Source organism: Zootoca vivipara, chromosome 3, assembly GCF_965207765.1.
Source record: "Zootoca vivipara chromosome 3, rZooViv2.hap1.1, whole genome shotgun sequence".
NCBI lineage: Eukaryota > Metazoa > Chordata > Lepidosauria > Squamata > Lacertidae > Zootoca > Zootoca vivipara.
Genome location: NC_142586.1, coordinates 74,441,389 through 74,463,418, shown reverse-complemented (window position 1 = coordinate 74,463,418; position 22,030 = coordinate 74,441,389). Strand labels below are relative to the sequence as shown.

The 22,030-nt window shown below is 40.7% G+C and overlaps 1 protein-coding gene across 1 annotated transcript in view; it reads left to right on the top strand.

The window, feature by feature from the left end:
• NID1 (nidogen 1) overlaps positions 1–14,977 on the top strand; it is a 54,173-nt gene extending 39,196 nt beyond the window's left edge. The window contains exons 16-20 of the mRNA XM_035108393.3: positions 2,621–2,792; positions 3,603–3,760; positions 4,505–4,628; positions 8,717–8,829; positions 11,040–14,977. Coding sequence (XP_034964284.3) covers positions 2,621–2,792; positions 3,603–3,760; positions 4,505–4,628; positions 8,717–8,829; positions 11,040–11,161 — 689 coding nt within the window. The 3' untranslated portion in view covers positions 11,162–14,977. The remainder of the gene's footprint in view (positions 1–2,620; positions 2,793–3,602; positions 3,761–4,504; positions 4,629–8,716; positions 8,830–11,039) is intronic.
• Positions 14,978–22,030: the final 7,053 nt, after the last annotated feature.

The window sequence follows — 22,030 nt, the reverse complement described above, 5'->3', positions numbered from 1 at the left end:
AGAGCAGCTTTGCTGGTGAGGTTGTGCCATGGCGGAGGCAGTGAACTCATGCTGGTCGTAGGGCATGGGAATTTCCCAAGTGTCAGCATGTGGACAGGTGACCAATGCCTGTGTCTCCCTCATCTATGTCATCACAAAAACAATGAAAATATTTCTCCATACAGTTTCTGCATTGAGCAGCATAAGGCAGCCCTGCAGCTGTGCATTGACTGTAGTTGTGGATCCGCTGCTCTGCTTAAAAACAAAAACCACTGCCTCTTCATTTCTCATATAAGCAACCAAACCCAGGAAGTATCTTGTGCCTAGGAGCTTGCCTAGCTCTGAAACTTTAGTTGGCAAGTTGGAATTACAATTCTATTATGGAGAAGAGCTTATGGACTCTTCTTCACCCTTGCAAGTGAATTATTCATTACTTACTCATTCATTTTGCTTACTTAAGCAGAGCATAATAACAGCGCAGGCACTGATTATTTTATTAACATTGTCTCAGAAACAGTGCCCCTTACACTGCAGTTCTGTACATGTATCCTTAAATATAAATCCTATTGAATTTAAAGGTACTTACTTTCAGCTATGTATTGTATAGGGTGTGTAGGATTGCAGTCTCAATGGTAAAACTGCCCTAATGTCTGTTGGTAAGTTCATTAGGTAACTTGTTTGGTAGGTTACTTTAAAAAATAACCTAGAAGTACAAGTATGTTTTATTTAATGATGGGTTATTACAAGCAAGTATATAATATATATATAGCAAAAATGCATGAACCAAATTGTTTTTGGCACAACAGGCACTGAAACTTTAAGCTACATTTTTCTTCCTTGTTGCTACAATTTGTGGTGTGCTTGTGCTGATGATTTTATTTTTAATGCTAAAGTTCTGATAGTTCATATTTGGATTGTTCTGCAAGACCATGTTTTGTCTTGTGGCCCTTCCAGCTCTCATTTGCCTCTCCAGCTGCGTTGCCTGTTGAATTGTAGGACCTTTCCAAGCCCCACAGCTGCACAGACTACTCCACAGGGAGAAATGCTCCTCCATCCTGCAACCAAATAAATTGGATCTGTGTATATCTTCATAAGCCTGCCTCTTGCCAGGCTCTGAGCTTCCCAATTCCTCTCAGACAAGCTTCATAATCAATTGAAGAAAATTAGTGTTGAGTAAATTCCATATGCACATAATGTAGATTAGGTGTACTTGTGGCTGATTTTCTTCCCAGGCTGGTTAATACTTTATTCCAGGCCACACAGCGACTTTAAATCTCTTAGCAGACAGCACCAGTCAAATACGGATCTGGACTGTTCATGGTGCCATTTTTATTGACAACCTTTAGTACACAGATGGAACAGAGTTTGTGTAGTATTCACCTCAAATGTAATTATATTCACCATTTTGGCCTCAGTTGTGAACAGTCTGTTATTTAAAAGAGAAAGAGAAAGCTTTGATCTTCTGAATGCATCAGAGCACTTTTCCCCCAAAGCAGAAGAAACCATAGCATGCATTTTGAACCTATGGTTTAATCATTAATCAATCAATCAATCTGTGTTTGAGCTTAGCAGCTCCTGGAGCCAGGATAGTAGATCATTATCTGCTGTTTCCTGTTGCTTTAGACCTGGTCACTGTCCAAGGAAAACTATGCACTTACATTTCTCAGAATTGTTCCAAACTTAAATCTACTCTCCAACATTATTAGCCACTCAAAGTTGAAAGCTAAGATCAACTGTTAGTTTTTAAAGTGTGATTACTTTAAAAAAATGTTTTCTTTTGGCAGATCTACAGTTTAACTCAGTTTTTTGGTTGGTTATTTTTTTGCCTTAGTGAACTCCCCCCCCCATAAACTTGGGTGGTTTCATTTTATTTTAAACACCCTCATGCCAAGAAGCCCTAAAACTGTGTTACGATTCTATGGTTCTACCTTGAGAGGCATTAAGAAGGCTAGTGGATAGAGAAGCCTGGTAATAAAAACCCATTTTCTGGTAGCAGCAACTTCATACACAGGGAGAAGAGTGCAATCTTTTGTGGCTGGATCTCCCAAGGCAGCACAGGACAAACACAGAGCTTTGTATACAACATTTGTAAGCAGTTTTTGTGGCACCTTCTTGCTAAATTTTGACTTAACATAAGAATATAGTAGTACAGAAAAATGAAATGAAAGGTAGGCTGTTTTTATAAAATGGAGATGCCTGGAAGGTGGGCTTTCTCCTGGGAAAGGGCACTGAGTGTTATAGTTTCAGCTAAATAATGACAGGTGGAGGATGAAGCATTCCAAAACTGTTTTGTTGGCATTTTTGTTATTTTCATACTGCAAGAATGGCTGTTCCCATCATCCTTAGAGCATCTCACTCCTGTCACCTCAAGATTTTCGCAAGATGACACCATGAGAGCTTTAAGCCCCTAGTATTTATACTGGTGCTGCTGAGCTCCAACTTTTTTGCTCCATTTTCACTGTCTCGTCTGCTTTCCTGTCACCCTCTTTGCACATTACAAAATATCAGAAGAACTTTGGAATAGAACACTTGCTTTTCTGTATTAACAGAGAAATCTATTGCTTTTCTGTATTAACAGAGCAATCTGAAAATGTATTTTTTAAATTAGAAAATTATTTTTGTCTTTTGCCCTTTCACCCAGATTTGGAAAGCCCTGAAGGAATAGCACTGGATCACCTTGGGCGCACCATCTTCTGGACAGATTCTCAGCTCGATAGGATAGAGGTAGCAAAGTTAGATGGTAGCCAGCGCCGAGTACTGTTTGACACTGACCTTGTGAACCCCAGAGCCATTGTAGCAGATCCTATGAGAGGGTAGGTAAACTGCTGCTGTTCTTAGAACATACTTGCTGATAGCTCAGTTAATTTCAGTGGCCTTTGTCCAATTCTTTCCACATGCTGCTATTAAAATATTTTAAGAGTAGCAGCAACAAACAGACAACACGGTAATGTCAGCAAAACAATGAAAAGGTAAACAACCGTGAAGTGCAAATATTTAAATGTATATGCACCAACAACCTTCACATATACAAAAAGATTCAAAAATGTGTACAAAATCTCATGCTCGAAGTCTTAAAAGTCCAGTATAAGGTGCAATAATCAAGTCCAATAATAAAGTCTGATAATAAAGTGCTACGATGTATCGCACATTCTTATCTCTTCCCATGTGTTCTTATCTCATCCGACGGGCAGCTAGCTTCCCTGTTTCACAGGAATGGTTTCCTCAGGGGGCGGACTCTTTCTTAAGTAATAAATTTGTATAAATTTATATGATGCACCATAAATACTTATACATTTCTTTAAAACATTGTACAGAAATGTTTAAAATTACTCACCTACCGAAGCTCACAATTCTCAAAGATTGATTAAATGCAACAGTTACTTACAAGGTTAAATACAAGGTTCAATCAAAAACAAGAAAAGTTGGAGAAGAAACCAATGAAATTTAAAACTTAAAACTGCAGCTCAGTAACTTTCAAATTCTTTCTTTCTTTTTTTAACAGAAAGGGACTTTTTACTTACCACAATTTACTTATACATTTTTTTTCTTGTTAACCAGAATGCTTCTTTATCTTGGCACCCTACTTGCATCAGTGGTATGATTCTTTTTATTTGTATATTCAGAAATCTTTATTGGACAGACTGGAACAGAGAGGCTCCGAAAATCGAAGCCTCATACATGGATGGCACAAACAGAAGGATTCTTGTTAAAGAAGATTTGGGACTACCCAATGGGCTGACATTTGACACTTACTCTTCATTGCTGTGTTGGGTAGATGCAGGTAAAGGCTTATCCATAATGCACTATGAACTATAAATTTTTGAAACACTGACTCTCAAATCTTCTAACAGATGCATACAAAAGGAATGCATAATTTCTTCAACTTTCTGTTAGTCACATGCACCAAAGTGATGGTTGCTTTTGTTGTTGTTGTTGTTGTTGTTGTTGTTGTTGTTGTTGCTGCTGCTGCTGCTGCTGCATATTGTCCTTCTCGAGGCCATAAACATATTGAATAGGAAGGACAGCAGTAAGAACTTAGTTGGGTTAAATAAACGCATTGTAGAGCACATACTTTGAAGGCACGAGACTCTAGGTTCAATCCTTGGCATGTCCACATAAAGCTGGGAAATAATCCTATCTGAAGCCCTGGAGAGCGACCTTTTCCTAGTGTAGACAAAACTGATCTACATGACCAACAATCTGATTCTGTATAAGGAAGTCTTATTTGTAGTGAAGAATGTATGAGGCTACTTTTTGCATCAAGCATGAGGAGGCTGCGATTGAGATAGAACCAAGATTTTTATTGTGGACCTTGTGTGACCCATATCAAATACCAGTAAAGGGAAAGAAAGACTATTCTTAACCCAAATGATTGCTGAGAAGAGATGTCAACAAATTCTTGGATGGATGAGCTTAGAAGGAACCATAATTCTGAACATACTGGTTTTCTTGCGTCATTGTGCTTTTTCTCTTACAAAAGGACTATTTGTCACAGACAAAGACCAAATTGTTTTGTTGTATGCAGGCACCAAAAGGGTTGAATGTATGGATCCCAATCAGCTCGGTCGGCGAAAAATCCTTGAAGGAATCCAGTATCCGTTCAGCATTACAAGCTATGGGAAGAATTTGTTTTACACAGACTGGAGAAGGTATGATGGTCTTGTGTGAAAATTATTCACTTGTATTTTATATTCCACACACACATACACCCACTTTGGCCTCACAGAAACTGTATTTGTCATTTGGGCAGTCTGTGAGGTTTTTTCTCCAGGCGAACAACTGAAACAGGTTTTCTAAGGAGGATGCTTTTGTGTTAAGTGTTTATTCTGAACATGGTGAATGGGAGTTGGAAGGTAATGTTCCTGCCTCATGGCAGTACTTTCTCTAATGTGTAAAGCAGAAGCTGGTTATTTGAAGCCTTTCCCCTTCCTGCTCAATATGCAGATGTTGAAACTTAATATAAAGCTTCTAAATATTAGCTATGGTATGTCGAAGGTTGAAGATTTAGATCTTTGAGGGTCAGTCTGGGCAAAAACATGTTTGAAAACAAAAGCTGGGAGCGAGCACTTCGAAACTTTAGCAAGAGATTGGCTTCAATGCAGCAGTGTGTGTGTGTGTGTGTGTGTGTGTGTGTGTGTGTGTAGCAGTAGCATCTGTGCAAGTGTTCACCCTAAGGCTGAAAGTCGCATCCAGGAGCTAGGCTTGTGTGGGAGCAATCCCAGTCAGAATTGTTGGCAATAGCATCCTCCATCTGTGTGCAGAGGGAAGCAGAAGGCTAAACCCGAGCCCTACCTTGTACTCTTCAAAACAGAATATTGAACTTTTCACCTTGGGAAAATTCATGCATGTAGCACCTACAGTATTTGTGTGCAGGATCTTGCTTGGGATACTTTCATGTGCACACGTCCGGGACTTGATTAGGATAACAGTCCACTTGTTTTTCAGTGAATTGAGAATAATCCAGAGGATCCTTTAGTTCAGAGGATCTGGTATCTGCTGTAAGTCCAGGGATCCCATACTCTCCCATAATGCCAAGGGTGTGCTTTTACATTAGGAGACATTTAATATAGCCACGCAAACATAAATTTGGATCTAAATACTTCTTTCATGAATTGAATCTCCTTCTATGCACAGAATAGAACCCTTGGATCTCAGCTCCTCAAAACTAACATGGTTACAGGTGTTCTCCCCCCCCCCCCCAATGGAGAATGTTAATCAATGTTGGAACATTATACTGTGGTCATGCCCCATGAATAGTACCTGCAGGATCTAGCATATAAATCTTCCCCTCACTCCTCCCAGCCCTGATACTAAAATACCTTATGCAACTTACTATTCTGCAGCAGAGTTCCCAAGAACGTCCTAATGCACAGAGCTCTGGCTAGAAAGTTAAAACTATTGGTAATGGTTGGCCTTTCCAACTTTTCCTATAGTTTTTTTGTTTTATCCTGTTCCCCTTTTCTGGTGCCTTTGTCAGGTGGCTGGCAAAGGTTAGTGTAAGTAAAAAATTCAAGTAATAGAATAATAAGAATAATAAATTGACATCAGTATAAAAAAACAACAACTTTGCCCTAAAAAGCTAAAATGACCTAAAAGCAGAAACAGTTCCCATAAGTGCCAAGAGAGAGCAGAAAGTTTCCTAAAAAGGGGAGGGGGGCAGAGAAAGTAGAAACTAAGGGCTTTAATGCTCTGTGTCTGAGGGCTCCTCCCCCCACCTCTTTTTTTTTTTTTTTTGCTGTGGAGCTTTCACTGTGAAAACCCACTCCTTAGCACTCTTTCAGAGCAAACAGCAATTTGGGTTTTCTGCTGATTTGCTTTAAAGCAGGCATCCCCAAACTGCGGCCCTCCAGATGTTTTTTTTAAAAAATATATTTATTAAAGATTTTCAAACACACTCACTCATACCAAAATTACAAAACATAAAAAAACATACACACGCAAAAAGAAACAAAAAAACAAAAATACAAAATACAAAAACAAAAATACAAAGACCAAAATACAAAAATACTAAAAACATCAATTTCTAACTTAAATCTTAGTCATCACTTTTTGGACTCCCCCGACCTCCCCCCCTTTGGGTTCCTGTTACAATATTATTTAGACAGTATTCATTGTATTTTTACTTATCTTAAACATTCTTTTCTCAATCCTTTCTTCTTATTTTCCACTCTTATTCCCAATATTAATACAATCACTTTTAATCTAATATTTCAAACCAAATAATTCTAATCCCCTTTATTCATACTCTAAAACTTTCCCCCTCTGCCTATAATTTTTATTAACAACGAATCCTCGTTCTAACATTAATTCTTGTATCACATATTATTTTAAACCGTAATAACATAATTCCCCCCCTTCTCCCAGATCCAGATTTTCCAGAAATTTAAGCGAGATCCATATATCAAACCAGTATAGGGCCAAACCGTTTCATCCAACTCATACAACATTTATAAATTTTTACCCCACTCCCACTCTTTCCCACAGCTTCCACCAACCCCTTTCCCCCCTCTTCTGCTGTCTCCCACCTATGTCTTTGCATCTAACTTCCCAGAGCGTGCCCTGTCCTCCCCCTCTCACTGGGAAGACCAGAGTCCACTCTGGTTCATCTTTGAGGAGTTCTTGAATCCAGTCCTTTTTCTGTTCCACATCTCCCACTTGTGGAACATTCTGCCATCCTTCTTCTTCCTCTTCCTGTTGCGCCAGTTCTCCGTCGGTCGTAAAGATGTCCAGTGTTTGTACTTTCTTTTTTTCCTCCATGTCCAATTCAATAATTTCCATGTCCATACCTCTTTCTGTGCAGCTTTCTCCATTATCCTCTCTTGATTGTTTCTCCTGGTTCAGTGTCAGAACACAATCCCGCAGAAATGTGGTATACAAGTTCAAACCCTTTCTGATGTCATGTAGCTCTGCAAATATCTTGTGCCAAGGCTGGTCTTTTGCAGCTGCTGTGTCCGAAGCCATCTTATCTGCTCTAGTCCCGTGGGAAACCAACCAGTTGCACTACAGGAAATGGCGGAGGGCTCATTCCATAACTTTGTAATCCATTTTGTTGCCCAAACTGGTTACTTTGTCTTTTAATTCTCTTGCAATCACCTCACTTTTTCTTTTTCTTTTTAATTGTTCACTTTGTATCCCAGTCCAAATGTCCTTTCTTTTAATTTCTTTTTAGTTACATTCCTCTTCTTCTTTTTGACACTTCCTTCACTCAGGGTTCGCTAGATCTGGTTCCCTGGGGGTACTTCTTTTAAGCCAATTGTTAATAAATTATTTAATTCGTTCCCCTTCGCGGCAGGGGATCGGTTACTGTATCACAGTCTCTCAACTGGAAGAGGTCGGCTTCCTTTTTATACCTCTTCCGTGTCCAATTTCATCAATTAAAAAAAAAAAAATTTTTTTTAATCCTTTACTCACGGTTCCCAATTTCGATTTCTTTGCGTTGGAAGAATCTGCTGCTCTCCGCCGCCGGCAACGAAGCTTTGCTGCCGCGAGGGTGACAGTGACGCTCAAAATGGCCCCTTCGACTACCACCCCACTCTGCCGGGACTCTTGTCGAGTTTGCCGGCAAGTAGAGGAGTCGGAATTCGGGCCCCGCTGAGCACATTCGTCCTCATAAAGCTCAATATGAGGCTCTTACGGGCAGCCGTGACGCTTTTCGCGGCTTTCCCCCCCCCTCACGGCGCCGTTTACCTCGGAGCTTGAGGCGAACGCAGCCGGACGGCGCTCGCAGCAAACCGGAAGCCCGGCCCTCCAGATGTTTTGGCCTACAACTCCCATGATCCCTAGCTAACAGGACCAGTGGTCAGGGATGATGGGAATTGTAGTCCAAAACATCTGGAGGGCCGAAGTTTGGGGATGCTTGCTTTAAAGACTCAGCTTTAAAGTGTGGGGTTTTTTTCTGGAGAAAGCTTCAGAGCAAGAAAAAAGGGTACCCTGACACAGAGCTTTAAAGCACAGACCATATCTGGAAGGAGTGGAGGACAGGTAAGTGTGGACAAGCCCTAACCCAGGCATAGGCAAACTCTGCCCTCCAGGTGTTTTGGGACTACAACTCCCATCATCCCTAGCTACCAGGACCAGTGGTCAAGGTTGATGGGAGTTGTAGTCCCAAAATATCTGGAGAGCCGAGTTTGCCTATGCCTGCCCTAACCCTTGATGGTAACAACAGTTTCTTCCTTGCAGCCTCATCATTTCTTCCCACTATTAAAAAAATATTGTTTCACTTTTTTCTGTTCCTTAGAGATGCTGTAGTAGCAGTTGACCGTACCACCTCACAGGAGACTGACAACTTCCAGCCCCATAAACGCACTCGTCTTTATGGAATAACTACAGCCTTGGCTCAGTGTCCGCAAGGTAATTGCAGGATTATTATTTTTTCATTTATAAGTTACTTTGGAATCTGAATATAATATTCCAATAAAATATTAAGTTGATCAAGCATATATTCAATAATAGTTCAAGGGATTGCTTTTGCCTTTCCCCCCTTTCTTTTGATTGAATAATTTAGAAAAGCTTAATATCAGCAGAGCTCTATTTGTTTCCTTGACACATGAGTTTACAGCAGAGGGGAGAGTGAAGTATCCCTTGTACTAAGATGCTTTCCTGATGTACAAAAACATTTTAATTGTTATTGACTGTATTAGTTAGGCTTTGTTCTGTAATCGGATCTTGAGAAACACTGTGACTGTCTCCAGTTGCCCATCTTGTCATTTCGCTTGTTTAACTAAGATGCTAGATTTTTTTTCAGATCCATGTGCAAAGCTTTCAGTTAAATAAACAAACAGTTGCATGTCCCAAATGTGCTCTGTAGAGCTGAAAAACATTGCAGAGATGGTATTTTTGTTCAAAGGAAAACTCCTGGCTTTGTTAGGTTCACAAGCATATTGTGCTCAAGAGCGGAGTCCTATCTGCTTAGTTTATTGTTTCTGGACAAGCAGAATTGGTTAGTGCTTGAAGTTAAGTTTCAAGCTTTGTGCCAAGTGTAGAATTTTAAGATGCAAAGTGGAACTGACACCTTTCTAAGAAAATGCAGGCTGTGCATCACAGGATCATCAAAGGGCTAATCTCTAGCTGTGGGCATACTTCATGGGAATGCATCATAAGCATTTTATTATTTTCTCTCTTTTTTGGGGGGGGGATACTTAAGTGTTTTGCACAAACAATTTTGTCTGTTTTCACTGCCCTTGATATTTCTGTGCCTTCTGCTACTTTGCTGATTTCCTTTCTTCCTGGGCTACACTTCAGAGATTTATTATCCAAGAGCAGTTGTTGTGTAATCAGTTTTTTATGCTTGCAAACCAACTTGAAATTGTTGATGAAAGGCAGTATATAAGTGTTTTAAACAAATATTAAGCAAATTCAGCTCTTACAGTAATGCCACTTCACTGCTAACAGCCTAAAAGTGAACATAGTTATGGCAGATATTCCCCAAGTTTGCTGAGAAGAATTCTTGGACATTGTAAAAGTTGAGAGATCCTTAATGTCTGTGAGGAAGAGTTCAAGGTGTGCATGTTTTCTAATCTCGCTTTAGTGAAAAATTTGACCTGTACCTTCATTGTCCACCTTTTTGGAACATTACTTATGTTTAAAGGATGTTCAGCACTGATGCTAATCAGCAGCCAATGAACTGAAACAGAAAAATAGAGCTATGCCATCTTTAATACAATGGGCTAGTTTGCATGTTATGCTAAACCATAGTTTAGTATTGTACGCATGAACTGTGGCAAACTTGGGTTTCTGTATGGCCCTGTCCCTCTCTTTGCAAACCTGAGGAGGGAATCAGAATTCCGCTCTGTTTCCGAGCACAATTCAAAGTGTTGGTGCTGACCTTTAAAGCCCTAAAGGGCCTCGGCCCAGTGTACCTTAAGGAGTGTCTCCACCGCCATCGTTCAGCCCGGACACTGAGGTCCAGCTCCGAGGGCCTTCTGGCAGTTCCCTCACTGTGAGAAGTGAAACTACAGGGAACCAGGCAGAGGGCATTCTTGGTAGTGGCACCCGCCCTGTGGAACACCCTCCAATCAGATGTCAAGGAAATAAACAACTATCTGACTTTTAGAAGACACCTGAAGGCAACCCTGTTTAGGGAAGGTTTTAATGTTTGATATTTTATTGCTTTATTATTATTATTATTATTATTATTCCGTTGCGAGCTGCCCCGAGTGGCTGGGGAAACCCAGCCAGATGGGCGGGGTATAAATAAATAATAATAATAATAATAATTATCATCATCATTCTTTATTCGACCGTCAGTCAGCAAAATTATTATTATTATTATTATTATTATTATTATTATTATTATTATTATTATTTTATTACCCAACTTTAGCATTTCTGGTTACTTCAAATTCTTAGTTTGAAAAATCCAAGATCAAAAAATAGTATTTGATCCTGGCTTTTTCTCTGGCATACACCAAGGCAACTTGGGGTGTAGAATGCATACAGTCCAGGCTTGTCGCAGGTTGTGAATATTAACTAGCTCATAGCTGAGGGTGTCCAAACCAGGTCAGTGTTTGCTTTCCTCTAATGCTATTTTCTTCCGCTGTGTTTTTATTCCTTTGCTATAGGACATAACTATTGTTCGGTGAACAATGGCGGTTGTACTCATTTATGCCTGGCTACTCCCGGGGGCCGTTCTTGCCGGTGTCCAGACAATACCATTGGAGTGGATTGCATAGAAAGAAACTGAGAGATGTAGCCTGAAATGCATCGAGGCAGCTGCCACCTTTTGGAAATATACTGTCAACAACTAGTTAAAAGGCCAGTTACATTCAAGTAAAGATCCTAAAGATACAGTCTCCATGCTGCCTGCAGCTAGAAGCTACAAAGCACACATGTTATAACAACAGTGGCTACATTATGGAATGCTGGCATATCTTTGCAACCTCCCCTCCCCCCCTTTATTTTTAAAAAAGACAAGCTTAGTGATCAGCACTTGTTAGGTAGAATCTCTTAGTCGTATTGTTGTACAAGCTGTAGTATGGGATGTTCAAAAGCACATGAGGTCAGGATCTCAAACACCCTGATCCCTTGGCGTGTAAGAGTATTCTGACCATATATTTACAAATTAGCTTTCAATAGGTCGCCTTTAATGCAGCTGACTTGTAAGCACCTAAATATAGGGGCAGAAAAGCCCAGGAATGAGTAGGTTGAAGTGGTTGAAATAAGGGAGATATTTGCAATAAGAACCAACAACTTAAGTGAAGGAGATCCCATATTGAGTAGGCTCTTATTCTTCCTCCCCTACTGATTTTAACCACTGTCAATACAGTGTGCGGGATTCACCTAATGCCTCCCCATTAGTGGAAGCCCTGCACAAGGGCTTCCGCTCGTGCAAGAGGGCTCCACCCCCTTCCTCTGTGAACACCACACATGACCCTGAAATAGGCTTTGAGGCATTTGGGAGAACCCCCATAACAACACCCTGAGGGAGGGAAGGATGGGTTGTACAGATGAAATGCTTGCTATGCAACATTGAATTCCACCCAGTATTATCATTATGCTTCACAAAATAGAAACAAAGCAATTTAGTACCAGAAATTGTTTGCTAGTCTGTCTCGATATCACTTTAGTGGTTATTCAGCTTTTCACTGTCTATGTGACTTATTGACCACTTATACTAGCCATGTTCCTCAGATTTCAATAGGACAGCCTTAGGGTAAAATGCCACTGAATGCCTCTGCCCTTTTTGAATGGGCTTCTACAAAACAGCATGAATTTAAACTAAGGAATGTGATGTTTCAGATAGATCCTGTCAAATATTTTTCATTTGCTTTTTTCTAAAAAAATTCATTTCTTTCGACACGTCCTTATTTCATACGTCTGATAGTGGTCCATTTCCAAATGTTTTTGTTGTACTTTTAGATGTACCTTACTTTAACACATGCCATGAGCAATGAGGGTGGTGAAACAAGCAGATAGCCAAAATATTGTCAGTAACATTGACTTTCCTGGCTATACAGGAAAAAAATAGGGCCAAGGTACATGTTTGTTGCTTGCAAGCAAAATCATTAGCAATGGAATTTGCAAAGCAGGGTGCAGGCTAAAGGCTGATAAGCGTTTCCTAATTCTTCTGCTAAGGCATTTTTCAGAAGCCTTGTTTTTTCTGATAAAGACATCCGCAGCACATCAAACAAACAAAATGCATAGTGATCACAACTTGCTTCTAAATATCTATCTTTAGAATGCTGCAATTCAATTTTTAAAAATAATCTTTGGATCCAAGATGACTTTACTTGCCTGGTTACACCATTATTAAAGCAGAGCTAATTTTGAGCCTTCAGCTCTGTGACAACTTTTTTCATTTTATATTTATCATTAAAATATAAAGTGCTACATTAATTTTTTTTAAAAAAAATGTATAACTCTTGTACGTATATCTATAATGTGTTTAATTCTAACCTCTATTAGACATGTCTGCAAACTGTAAATACCAAAAAATTGAGCTCAACCAAACCAAAGGTGCTGTTCATAACTTTTCTTCCAGAGTTATTTCATTTTCAGGTGACAACGGAAAAAGTTTACATGCTGTACAGCTTATCACATCACTGCCAATAAAAAAGTATGTGGGGTTTTTGTATAAAAAAAGTTTTTTATCCTTGCAGTATAACACAGTGCTTTAATATTTTTATATAAAAAGTTTTCAGACATGCTTTGCCATCCTATCTGTATCTGTGTTTGCATGTAGATTTGCTTTCTGGCTTAATAATAATACTTTTATTACACAGCAGATGCAAGGAAGTGCCATACATTACTACCAATCTAGCAAATTATTTATATGCAGAGCTCCTAGAAAAGTCCATGCTCATTGAGCATGCAAAATCTATTCGCATAAAATATTTGTCTGTGTATGTAAGCAGAAGAACTATTTGCAGCAGTCTCTGGGTCTGTTCAAGGTAATGTACATGCTATGTCAAAGAGAATTCTGTATCACCCTAGTTCTGCAATGGACTATAAAATTATAGAACCCCCTATAGAAACAAAGTTGTTGAGATCCATGTGCCAGTCCTGACAAAAGCTGCCCCCTATTTTAGGCAACAGGAAGATGATAGCTGAGAGACAGATTTCTAAGAGAGGGAGGGAGCAGAAAATGTGATACTGTTGTGAAGGCACAATAGATGGTTACAAAAGTTGTTTACCTGGTACTAGTTCCAGCTTAGTGTCTTTTTAAAGAGCATCGAGGAAGAGGAAATTCCTGTGCCATTCGTGGACTCTGCAGACCTTCATTCGTGATTGTGCTCTGTACAATCTTGAGGTCCTGTGTCTGCTGCCCCTCCATTAGGTAAGTCACTGCTGTCTAATGGTGATCCCAACACTTATCCATTTTATAAGCCTGTGGAAGGTGGAGTACACTTGACTTGCAGTGTAGTTTGCAAAGACTAGTTGCTTGTATTAAAAAACATAGCAAAGAAGCCTAATGAGATAAGAGGTCATAGACCTCAATCACTCATGTGATAGAGAAGGCTAGTTAATTACTACCATGTCTTAGGGGATCATTCTAAATGAGGAGTGACTTATGCCTGATGGCTTACGTTACTGTAGTGGTGTAGAAACAATTTACACTAGAAACATTCAATATTCTAGCAATATCTAAGAAGGAACCGTGAGAGTTGACCAAATGACATGCCATTGGTGCTAGACGCCAGGATAATTAGGTACAGTGCTGGAATTGTGGCATTTGGGTCATGTACTGTTTTATAGAAATGACACATGATGGGACTGTAACACTTGCATTCTTTGATGATGTATGAATTAGGCCTAAGAACCTTAGATTGGTGTTCAGCACAGCTCACAATTTTACATTTCTAAGTCCCAGCAATCTAGGGCTTGAGCACCTTCTGAAAAGCCTCCTTCCAGGCAAGTTCCTCCTTGCTTACACAGATCTGCAGGATAGATGTTGTTCCATGGCCTGCCCTTAACAGCTGTGAGGAATACGAGGTCACAGGTGTGTACCTTTCCTGCACAAGCATCAATATCTATGCTTTACAATATCAGCTGTTGTTTCCAAAACTAATCAAAGCCTAGCTGTTCAGGGAAGCGAATGTAATTAGATTTGAGCTTTTGCCATTTGCTGTTGTCTATGAGAATATTCTTCTGCCTGTATTTCATGTGTATTTACATTTTTTGAAGAAAAAACCAGAACATTTTTTGCCATTTTTTATACTTTGTTTTTAGTATGTTGCATGGTGCTTTGTCTGTCACTTAGGCAACTGAGAGTGCAGCACAGAACTGTATGAATAAATAAATGCTGGCATTTGTGCAGCCTGCTAAAGGCAACTATGGGATTGCAAATGCTTAGCACCAAAGCCTCCTCAAATCCCACAAGCAAAGCAAATGATAGCCTGCAGTCAGCTCCATGTTGGTATTTGGTATGCCTCGGATTTCAGAATGATTGAAAATTGCCCCCAGAAGAAAGGGAATAATCTAAATTGCTGTGAAACTGTTTGGACTGGCACTCTCCCATGCACTGGGGAAATACTAAGCAATAAATGTTAACGGTGCTGTATTAGGTTTTTTTGCCTGTGATTTATTATCGTGGTGGAATGCATTCCTCGGATATGCTGCCAGATCAAGGGAGCATGGAAAGTCACAACATCCTCTAGGGGAGTATTCCAAGTTGGAAAGCTGCTTGTTCGACATTTCTCTGATTACACAATTTTGTCACAATACATTGAATGTTAACTCAGTGGAATATAATTAAGAATGACAGGAGATTATTAGAGGATAAGAGGATAAATGGCCCCTCAATGACAGTGTCACACTTCATCAATTTGATCTGGGGTTCGACATGGCCGAATTCTGAGTGCAGCACTTCATGGTATGTTGTTCTGGCCTAGATCTTGTAGCAGTAGAGAAACATGTCAAATGCTTAAAGAGGAGCTTGCTAAATTCCAGGCTTCTAATGCAGTAATGATGACATTGCCACTTTATATGGGTATACCCCTTTGAACTACTACTTTACTGCTCCCAATCAAATAACTCGGGCCATGCCAAAACAACATCTAAAGCCAGTTTTAAGCAGGGCTGTGTGTTGTGGGCTGGCTTTCTCAATGGATTCTGCGAGTTCTGGTTTGCTAGGATTTTAGGAGTTCATGTGTTTTGGAGCGGGTTTGGTGGTGATTATTAGTTTCTTAAGAATTTCAGTTCTGAAACGTTAAGCTGCGGTAGCTTATTTGTGTAAAGTAGCATGCCTTCTTGTACAGTAATTAAAGCTGCAATACTATGCTAGAGATGGGGTACTGGTGACCATCCAGCTGCTGTTAGACTAAAACTCCCAGCATTCCCCACCAGACCCGTGCAGAGGACAGGAGCAGCTGGGTACACTTGACCTGGGCCTTGGGGGGAGGGGCTATGCTCACCAGGGGGCCATCCAAGAACTGGGGACATAATGGGCAAAATAATCAAGGGTGAAATGCCCTTGTCTGTCTATATGCACTGTAAGGCTTCGATAGTAAAATCTGGACCTGTGTTACTGTGTGCTAGCATGTAGCATCAGAGCAGATGAGGCGCTGGCACTTCTCATGGGCAAAACTCCCATCCCAGGCCTCAGACCACCTCTGCATTGCATAGGCCTGTTCCCCATCATTGGCCATGCTAGATGAGGCTGGTGGGAGTTGGGGTCCAATAACACTTGACAGATCCCCCTCCCTGGCTTGCCCAGTTCCCCATCCCTGCTCTATACAGTTACCTGGAAGTAAGCCCCATTGGACCCCTCAGGGTTTCCATCTGAGTAGACATGCAGGCTTGTACTTTAACTTCATCACTCTTATGTCTATCAGTGCAAGGCCAAAAGGTTTTGGGGTGAACTTTGATATTCAGATCATTTAGTCTCTGCAAGCTGATATTCATATGAAATAGGAACATCATTTAAGTACATTTTAAGCAAAAAAAAAATTAGCAAGAATTTGCTTTATTGCTTTGTGTTACAATTTCTGTTTCAGTCCTTTCCAACTTGAATGCTAGAGGCTGGTATCAATGCATTAGAAATAGATTTAAAATAAGCTGTAACCTATTACAGCCAATTAAATATCTATTGCACTTCTGCTTTTCTGTTCACTCTCCCTCAAGGGCCCCTCAAGCTGGTTTTCTCCCCCAGCGGGTGCATTTTGCAGCATGCCATTGATGCAATGATATTGTATTAGTGGTGTGTTTATACTGGAACATTCACCCATTCCACTTCATTGATTCTGTGATGCCTCCCAAATGTTGCCACATTATTGCTATCTAGAGAGCAAATACCGGATTTTGGTAGGAAGCCACAGGACAGGCAATGATTGGAAACAAAGCATTATGTCTGCCCCAAAACCTTTGTAGGCACAAACAGTACTGAAAGTAGAAATGCATGTGTTGTGCTTGTGCTAGGGATCAAAAGCTCCTCTTCTGCCCCCTGTAATCATATGTCTGGCCATATTGGTTGGGACTGATAGTTTTAATCAAAAATGTCTGGAGGGGTCCAGGCTGGTGAAGGCTGCTTGACTTTGAAACCCACACATTTAATTTAGTTAATGTTGTGGTTTGAAGCCGGGGTAGCAACCTGGCAGCTCACAGGTAAGAAGACCCAGTTCCCAAGGCAAATTGGACCTGGCCCCTTATGATACCACCAGAGTTAAAAAGAGTTGCCCACAATTTCATTGGTAAAGGTGGGGGAGCTATTTTCCAATTGTAAGATAAACTCTGGCCCTCAGATCACTGTCCGGAGAATAAAATATCTGCCTAAACTACAAAACTCGGTGACCAGACATTCTGGTTTCTAATTCTGTTTAATAATAATAATAATAATAATAATAATAATAATAATTTATTTATACCCCGCCCATCTGTCCAGCTTCCCCGAGCCACTCGGGGCGGTTTCCAACAAAATATTAAATTACAGAAATCCATCAAACATTGAAAACTTCTTAAATGTTTCTTAAATGGGATCTATTTTAGCATGATTGGTGAACTAGGCTTTTCAGATTTCAGTTGTTTAGTTATCTGAGGTCATGTGCCACAGGGCCTCAGGACAGAGAAATTCTGAAGATGAAAAAGTAAGTGTGTATACAGTATTCTGTTCTGGTGCATTTCTGCAACCATATTATCTATTTGACCCATGACATTTACTGTAACCTGAAAATTTATTTGCCAGGTGTTGTTGTTGTTGTTGTTGTTGCTGCTGCTGGTGGTGTTGCAGGGGGCAGGGAGGATGGTTGTTATTCTACAATTCCTCACACCCTTCTGTAAGAAAGCCAACATCAAAGTTACTTGAATTCCCCTGTAAACTAGAAGAAGGATCAAACACAGTCTTCAAAGGCTGCAGCTCTCTTGGATAAGAGTGAAAGGGGTGGAAAGGAGAAAAGGAAGGAAGGAAGGAAGGAAGGAAGGAAGGAAGGAAGGAAGGAAGGAAGGAAGGAAGGAAGGAAGGAAGGAAGGAAGGAAGGAAGGAAGGAAGGAAGGAAGGAAGGTATAAAAGGTAGCAAATTAGCTCCCCCAATGATTCACAATGTGACAACTGAAGATTTCCAAAGCAAAAGGAGAAAGACAGTAGTGACCCTTCCTCAAGCCCTCATGCTTTTCAGGGTAGTCAGCCATTGAAATAATTAAACGATCACATGTCTGACATTTTACAAAGTAATGAATCCATGTTAAACAGATTTGCATGCTTTAAAACATCAGTAACAATATATTTTGGAAGTCATGTTAAATGCTATATGGAAAAGCAAGATATAAATAAAAAGTAAAAAATAAATAAATTAAAACTGAAGGATCTAGAGGGGAATGAGCCACTTCACTTAACTGTACTGTAAACTATTTTGCATATGAATAAACAAAAGCAAACAAGTCACTGTTGGAAGGAAGGACTCCATCAGAAAACACGAAGTATCCTAAGTTATGGCAACACAACAGAGTCCAAATGGCTTCAAAAACTATAGAAGTTCAAGAGTAATTAGTATTGTAAATGCTATAATGTTGTTCATTTTCGGATTAGCCATGTCACAGTTACGTCTTTGCCATTCTTCTTGTTGGAAGGCAGCCTGTCTGCTAGCTTTGAATATAAATTGGGGAAAAGTCAAAAACATTTTGAATTTTGAGTATATGCCAATTTAGCCAGGGTACGAAAGAGAACTACTTTTATTTTTTATTTATACGTTTTGCAGCAGAAGGTTGTATAAAGTGAGGGGATCTGATTGCCACCACCCTCCCTGCCAACTTTCCCATGCTCTGAAGCTGCAAGCGCTTCTTCAGTATAAAACCTTAAAGCTAAATGTAAAGGTACCCTTGACCGTTAGGTCCAGTCGCAGATGGCTCTGGGGTTGCATGCTCATCTCGCTCTATAGGCCGAGGGAGCTGGCGTTTGTCCGCTGACAGCTTCCAGGTCATGTGGCCAGCATGACTAAGCCGCTTCTGGCGAACCAGAGCAGCACATGGAAAAGCCATTTACCTTCCCGCCGGAGCGGTACCTATTTATCTACTTGCCCCTTGCTTTGTACATGAATAGAGTTGACAGCTCTTGAATGGCAACATTCTGGAACTTCATGGACCCCCAGCATGGAGACAGGTGAGAAAAAGGCATGGGATCCGATAGGTGTCAAAAAACTGGGTCTAGGGACAGGGTCTGTTGGTAAAAGGATGGAGTGCCATGCCCCTGGGGACAAAGGCCACAGCAAAGGGTGGTTTCCCGGGGGTAAAGAAGTACAGTCCATGGGAATGATCTCTTCATCTAAGGTGGGCCAGTATTGCATGTGCTTAGAAGCCCCTGCTATCTAACAATACCACCCAAAGCCACCAAAAATCATCTCAATTACGTTATCCTCCCTGCTCTCTTGCCTGGAAAGGAAGCTGCCAGAATCACAAAGCCAGCTAAGCCACAAGTTTATTTAACGTCTATCTGAAGCCAGCTGGAATCACAGATCGGACAGTCAGAATGGTGGCGGCAGGAATGATTGTAACATGAAGGAACAGCCACTAGAGGGAGGTTGTATTCTGAAGACACAGGAATGGAGGAGCAAGAGTGAGTGTCACAACGGTTGCAGATGTAGCCTTGTATGCCTTTATCTCTGGATGATGAATAATGCTTCCTTTGTTGTTACAAACCCGATCGCTGTCATTTCTGAGGAGATAATCTGGCTGGCTGGTGCATGCATCTGGCCTCGGGACTAAAGAGCACTGTTATTACTTTGATAAGGGACAATCAGTGCCAGGAAGTTCTGTTAGTATAGACAACAGCAGCAACTCATCCTTTCCCCGTCCCCTCAGTCCAGACTACACAAGTGCAGCATCACACAGTTGACTCAAGTTAAACTTGTGCTACAGGCAAGCCAGGCGTCCCCCATCTTATATTTGTGCTGCTGGAAGGGGACTCTGGTGGGGTCCTGTGGTGTCTCTCCACTAAATTCTGGGGGACACTAAAGCAAGGTGTCCTCCATCCCCACCAAATCTACATGATAAAGGAGCTTAAGGGGCGAGGGGTTGCTTCAAGGACACATCCTGAAAATCATTCTCAATTCATATACAGTATATGCAGTTGCCGCACCCTCATCTGAGGTTCTCAGGCCACACTCCCAACCTGCTTCTAACTCCAGGGTCCTCCCCAAGAAATATCACGCCTAATGATACAAGTTTGAAAAGAAGGGAGCCAACCAGCAACCCTCAACCCCAGTCAGCCCTACAATTGCGCTATCCAGCTGGTGCCTGCATGCAGATCGTCAGAGTCAGAACTAGTCACCTTGAAATATTTTACAGACATCAACCTAAAGAGAAGGTTATGCCATCCCTCCCCATATTTTCAGTTAAGAGGAAAGCTAGAGACCTTTGCACCTGTAATTATTAGAGGGCCCTCAATAAAACCACAATATCCAATGAATATCCTCTTCCTTTGATCAAGGAGCTGTGGAGTGGTGTCATTGTAATAGGCATAACAGGGATTATGATATGATGGAAACATCCTTCATAGAAACAGAATTGTAGAGTTGGAAGGGACTATGAGGGTAATCTAGTCCAACCTCCTGCAATGCAGGAAACCTACGCCCAACATGGGGTTGAAACCCACAACCCTGAGATTAAGAGTTTCAAGCTTTGCCAACTGAGCTATCCCAGCTTCCTTTCAGAGAATGTTATTACACGATGTTATGTAAAACCCTTGTTGCTGACCCCCACATATTAAAAACCTCTTGCTGTCCTAGTTGCTTCCTTAGGCCAAAAGGATTGCTGGTCTCCCATACTACCCAGCTGTTCTTCCTTTTTTTAGTTAGCCTCTCTTACTTATGTCCTAATACCTGTCAATATTAGAATCATAGAATCATAGAGTTGGAAGAGACCACAAGGGCCATCCAGTCCAACCCCCTGCCAAGCAGGAAAACCATCAAAGCATTATTGACATATGCCTTCAAGCCTCTGCTTAAAAACCTCCAAAGAAGGAGACTCCACCACACTCCTTGGTAGCAAATTTCACTGCCGAACAGCTCTTACTGTCAGGAAGTTCTTCCTAATGTTTAGGTGGAATCTTTTTTTAAAAAAATACGGTATGGCATCCTCCTTTCCTGCTTGGATGCATCTCGTTTCATTCTTGTGTAATTCATCTTCTAGATACACTCTCCTCTGGCCTGTAGAAAACCTCCTTCCCACAGTACTTAACACCATCAATTTACTGAATTCCTGGGCAGCCCTCTATGTCTTCCACCATTAGAGGGCTCTCTGGTTCCACAGATTCAATTTCCCTCAACAATATGGCATTTTGAGGCACAGTGTTTTACATTTTTACTGCAATTTCACCTACTTGCGCAATAATCTCCAGAGAGTCAGTGCTTTGTGCTGAAGAGCCAGATGGATGCATGAAGTTGGTGGCAGGGTCATAAGACATGATCATAACCCCTTGCTCTGTGGGAAGATTATGTCCTATTTTGATTGACTAAATAGGGCTGTTCTTCTCCAAACGCAACAGCAACCACATGTGCATATGAGGAGGCCATAACATTTTAAATCCACTTATCTCAGTGGTTCCAATCATGTGGGAAGGCTCCATGCTTGTGGTTGCAAAAAAAATATATCAGGAATGTACTGTGACAGGAAAGTTTGTGCATGTGTGTGTGTGTGTAAATTGCCATATAATAAAAGAATATAATAAAGACATCTAAAAAAACAGTTTTAAAAACAATACAAAAATAACTGGAGATATATTTAAAGACAATAGAAAATGAACATTTATGGCAGAGACCTTTTTATTCAGCTGGAAGAGCTTCTGTTGTTTCCAGAAAGTACAATTAGACAATGGAGTGTCTCAGTATGTATGTATCTCAGGTATGTGAGCACTTTATGTTTAAGAATTCATGTGCTTCTACCATTGTCTACTTTTTCAAAGACACTTGCTCTTCAGCAGTCTAAGTAAAAAATGAAACCCTTGCAGATATTGTTGGTCCTGAGCTGTAGCAAGAAAATCCTTCCTTCCTTAAGTATGTCCTTTGGGCTTTGTTCTTCCTCATTTTTGGCTTCACGTAGCTGTTTGTAATTGTGCAAACCTTTGTGTGATAATGGCATATAAAGTGGTAGCTACTATCAATGTTGTCTCTACACACATGGGCCTGTT